Raw genomic sequence first — 5180 nt, 5'->3', positions numbered from 1 at the left:
AAAACAGACATGTATCACCTGGACACACACCATAGTTGGGTAGTAGTGCAATATGTTCTTGTTTTTGAGGTACTGGTAGAAGTAAGACCCTAATTGTGTTGGGAGTACACTGTCTATCCAGTTTAACCGTAGTTTTGCAGGCTTCACATTCTTAAAAAAAGGAAAAAGAGCAGATGTGGGTGCTCTAGCCCACAATGACCCACATTTTTACCACCTTTCACTGTCTGCAGCTAGATGTGGGAAGGTGTCTGCTCAAAAAAAAAATTAGTAAGAAGAAAGAAATAATTGGAATACATACATCAATGGGAGAGCCAGTAAAGCTGTTCTTGAAGTTGGCCATTCCAGACCCATAATGATGTTTGGACATAAATGCTACGATGTTAAGGTATTACTATACAAGCCCAACCTAAATTGTTAGTATAGCTCCCATCCATGCTACTGTCAAGATCTTCAAAGGTTCTACAAAACTTGCATAGTAGCAGGTCTTACATAGGGAAAGTGGTACATCTACGTTAATACACCTATAGATACAGTCCAAATAAGTAATTCCAATAATTCCCCTGCAGAAGTTAGAAATTATTACTTATTGTATTTATTATGATTTTGCTTATACTACTATTTTAAAATTTATGTACATATTTTGCATACTTATCACAAAATAATTTAAAATATTTGATTAGTTATTCATTAAAAATCTGTTTATTCACTAATATATTAATGTTGGAAATTAGGAACTGTTCGTTGTTACAAATTTTAGAAATTACAATACCTGAGAATTATTTGGTACATTACTGTTTGGCAAGAGAATTCCAAAAATTTTAAATGTAAAATCATTTCTTTTATCATAAATATTAATATTACAGTAATTATCTTAATGTCTAACTAAATAATATACTTCGGTATTTGATAAAGAGGTGTTTTCGATTTGTAGAACTGTAGGATAAATATTACTGATATAATTACTTATTAATGGATTATTGATGCTAATTAAATCATCAGTATATCTATAAGCTAAAGAAAATAATTTTGGATATGAAAAATTATTCATAAATTTATTTTCACGATAGTAAAAATATAAATTAGCAACACTGCTTGAATAATTAGCACCCATTGGTATACCTACTATTTGTTTATAAATATGTTTATCAAAATGAATAGTTATTATATATATGCAAAAACTGAACATATTTTTGAAACTGTTAGCAGTAAAAGTTTGTTTTTCTGTCTTTATAGGTACATCTATAAATTGATATATTAATGAATTTATTGCCATTACCAAATCATTAAGTGGTATATTTGTAAATAAAGTAGTAAAATCATAAGTTTGTATTGTGTCTGCTGATTGTTTTTTATTTACATTTTCTAATTTTTTTAAGATAGATTCATTATATTTAGTTATCCAGAAATCATGTTTACTACTTGGGTTTTGTTGTAATTTAAGGAATAACTGATTCAGTAATTCATTTAAAAAAACTGTAGGTTGTTTTAGTATAGTTTTTGCTGAACTAGAAATAAAACGAAATTTAAAGGGAGATTTATGTAGTTTAGGAACAGCATATAGATACCGTAATTCTGAATGTGGATTGGCTTTAACATCAAATTTTTTATAGATTTCAACAGAATGTTAATAATAGCATCATTAGACAAATTTTGTAATTGAAATGTTTGTGTAGTATTTATTTCATTAGTTACAAGTTGTGCATAAAAACATTTACAGATAAAACCAAAATTACAGTTAGCTTTATCAATAGGCAAAATAATATATTTTTCTTGTATTTTATTGATTTTAGTTTTAAACTGAAAACATGTTATATCTCTATTGGATATTTTTTTAAATCAATAAAAGCTAATTTATCTTTAAATCACATAATATCCCCATTCTAGAAACCAATTTTGAGGATAAGGTGTAGAATAATTAAGTTTGAGAATATAATCATGTATGTTAAAATATAAACAGGGCAATGTTGTGCAATAAACTTTATGCACCAATGATGGTAGCAAAAGCTACCGAAACATGTAGAGTCATTTTTAATTTTTAAAAATTTATTTTGTAATGTAAACATTGTTTTGCCTTTATTTTTAAATAAAATAATCTATGTTTTTTTTATGTAATTTAAAATATATATCTATTTTTCTATATTTTGTAGCTATTCTATATTTGCCACCTTGTCCTGTGGTTTTTCATAGAGTTATCTTTTAGTATATCCAAGCTACCACTAATAACATGTTTATGAAAAGAATCTACCAAGGAATTTAAGTAACAATCACGTAGTAAATTCTGCACATTATCTGTATTTAAATTATTTTAAAAAATTTTATAATCATATATAATAGGTTATATTGGAATTTCATATTTAAAACTAATAACAGGTTTTAAATATTTTAAAGGAATGATAACTTGTGTTACAGAATCATGAAAAATTTTAGAAATTTGTAAATCATTAACAATCTTATGCTTAAAATTAATTACTATATATGATTTCCTTTTGGGCACTTCATTAATTATGTCATTTAAATTATTCAACTTAAGTCTTTGTTTTATAATATCTGAAATTAAGTGTTTAACATGATTATTTTAAAAATTAAATTTGATTAAATCTTTCTTTTTATTGATTTTTTTTGAGCAGCCACCCTCCCACATCTGGCTGCTGACAGTGAAAGATGGGGGGGATATTGTGAGATAGAGCACCCACATCTGCTCTTCTTCCTTTTTATTTTTTTTAAGAACATGAGGCCTGCAAAACTGAGGTTAAACTGGAGAGACTGTGTACCCCCAATGCAACCTAGGTCTTACTTCTGCCAGAACCTCAAAACCCAGGAGACATTGCATAACTACCCACAGGTGATACATGTCTGTTTTGCAGCTTCATTTTTCTTTTCTTTTTTTCATGTTTTACATAACTTTACAATTAGTTAATTTATATATATAAACAAGCTAAGAACTGTTTTCAGTGAAATGTGTTCAACAAATTATACTTCATACATCAAGTAAAAAGGTAAAAAATATTATCAATTATTTATAAAAATGTTTGCACAGGTTTTGTGTGATTTTCCAAATGTGATGGGCCTTCAGTGCCATACCTTAGAGTCTTAACTATATCTTATCTATGTCTTAACTTGACAATTTTGTTTAAATATACAATATTAGATATAATTATGAAAATACTTAAGTAATACACATACAGGAATCAAGATAATAAATAATTGCAACTAAGTGATCAAATTATAATATACAGACAATGAGGCACCATTTCATCCTTCAGGCTGTCCCTACATACCTACTTTTGAGAACAAGTAAAAACTTAAACACATCCCCATATTTTTCAGGAAATTATTGATTCCCCACATAACTCTATGAAAATGGTTAGCGGATATATCAGTTGTGAAAAATTGGCTTCCAAGGTGATACTTCACCTCTTCACACAGAATAGCTTGGTTCCTCTTGCATCTGCTTATGAGATTTGAATGCCACCAGTCTTGAGCCACCTAAAAGTATGGGTTTAACACAAACTGTGATAGTGCATGATGACATCATCATGCAACAATAGCCCTCCACCAATAATCAGTAACTTGCATTCAGAATACTTTCATTCTTTTCCTCAGCTTTGTCTTGAATGGATGTTTTTAAAATTATTAATCAATTACATGAGGTTTGCAATAGTTTATAACACTTAAATTTCATTCAAGTTTAACTGGCATCTTTCATTACTAAAGAAAAAGAGAAGAACATTTTTTTTTACTGGTTACCCATTATTAATTCTCAAGTGATGATAAATTCTGCTTTGTCCTGTGATGGTGCTGATGTTACTACTATGGGACCTGTGGCTATGGTGGCCCAGCATCAGTCCTCATTGTCTTCTTTGGTTTCTCATCCTTGCTATTTCTGTTACTATTCTTAGGCCTGCTCAATCCATGTCTCCCCTTCCCATCCTCCCATTTCACAATGTCAGGGCTTTTGCTCTTCTCATCGGTGACTATACTGTTGGGGCTGGCCCAGTGAGTACCTGTCTGTCTCTTTGTCAGCCTTTCAGGTGACAGGTAGGTTTTCACTCATGGTCTATATCTTCTCTTCCTTTCCTCTCGCTTTCCTGTTTCCTTTCTTTTTCTCTTTGACCCTGTTTATCTTCAGCATCCATACTAGGATCTTTTTGTTAAGATGCCATTGAGAAAGTATTTACCTCTACTCCAGGATATTACTCTCATATCTTTTTATTCCCCAAGAAAACCAGAGACTGGTGTCCAGTTATTGACCTGTTGTGTCTGAACCAGTTCCAGATGAAGGATTTATTTTCGGTGATCCTTTTCACCCTGTCTGTGGATGATCAAAGACAACATATTGGATGTTTTTTTACACATTCTGATAGCTATGTCCACCAGACATTTTTTCTGTTTATCCATCAGGATCGAGTCTTCTATTTTTGAGCTTTTCCCTTTGGCATTGCATCTATCTACCATATTTATGGATTGGGGCTGAGGTTCCATTTTTATATGGATGATTGAATTCTCCATGTCTATTCTCAGTAGGACTCGTACTATCACACCTAAATTCTACAGGAGGCTACTCAGTTGGGCTGGCTTGTCAAGCATTCCAAGTATTTTGTCATGCCTATTCAATATTTGATACATCTGGGCATGTTCCTCAACTCTCATCTCAGTCAGACTCAGCCTTCATCACTTTTCCTGTGAGCAAAGAAATGTCTTTTCATCGAAATTTATGCTTCTTATTTATACCTGCTGCATGAGTTTCTTCAGCTTTGCGGATTTTGGCTTTCCTAGAACCACTCATTCCTTTAAGCTATGCACATGTGCCTCTTCCACTGGACATTGTGGGACAAGTAGAACATTTACTTGGGATCTGTTGTCCTCGATTGTGTGCCCCTCCTCTCCTCTTTTCAGGGACTTGTCTTGGAGACTTGATCATGCCAATACCATGTGGACATACCCTTGCTCTTCTCTGACCAGATCTCCATTTTTTTTATGCCAAAACTAAGTCCAAAACTGTAGTTTGATCTCAAATCCGTCAAGATATGACGGAGCTATGAGCTAAAAGTTTGTACTTGGAAAAAAAACTTGGAGCCATTCTATGAGCCTCTGTAACCTGTAGCTAAAAATTAAAATGTATTGTTACGACAGTGAGGGGTCACGTTACGAGTATTCTAGAAGATTCGCTAGTGCGTTAT

General features: G+C 31.7%; 1 protein-coding gene across 4 annotated transcripts in view; it reads left to right on the top strand.

Annotated features, from left to right (window-relative positions):
* The window catches only part of LOC106464867 (zinc finger protein 664-like), a 28885-nt gene that overhangs the window by 3811 nt on the left and 19894 nt on the right, over window positions 1-5180 (top strand). For 3 of the 4 annotated variants that reach the window (XM_022392661.1, XM_022392662.1, XM_022392660.1), the window contains exon 2: window positions 2628-2842. The exons of the other annotated variant lie outside the window; for it this stretch is intronic. In XM_022392661.1, coding sequence (XP_022248369.1) covers window positions 2729-2842 — 114 coding nt within the window. In that variant the 5' untranslated portion in view covers window positions 2628-2728. The remainder of the gene's footprint in view (window positions 1-2627; window positions 2843-5180) is intronic. 4 annotated transcript variants of the gene reach the window in all.

Source organism: Limulus polyphemus, unplaced genomic scaffold (genome assembly GCF_000517525.1).
Source record: "Limulus polyphemus unplaced genomic scaffold, Limulus_polyphemus-2.1.2 Scaffold1766, whole genome shotgun sequence".
Taxonomy (NCBI): Eukaryota; Metazoa; Arthropoda; class Merostomata; order Xiphosura; family Limulidae; genus Limulus; species Limulus polyphemus.
This window is presented reverse-complemented; position numbering and strand designations above follow the sequence as displayed.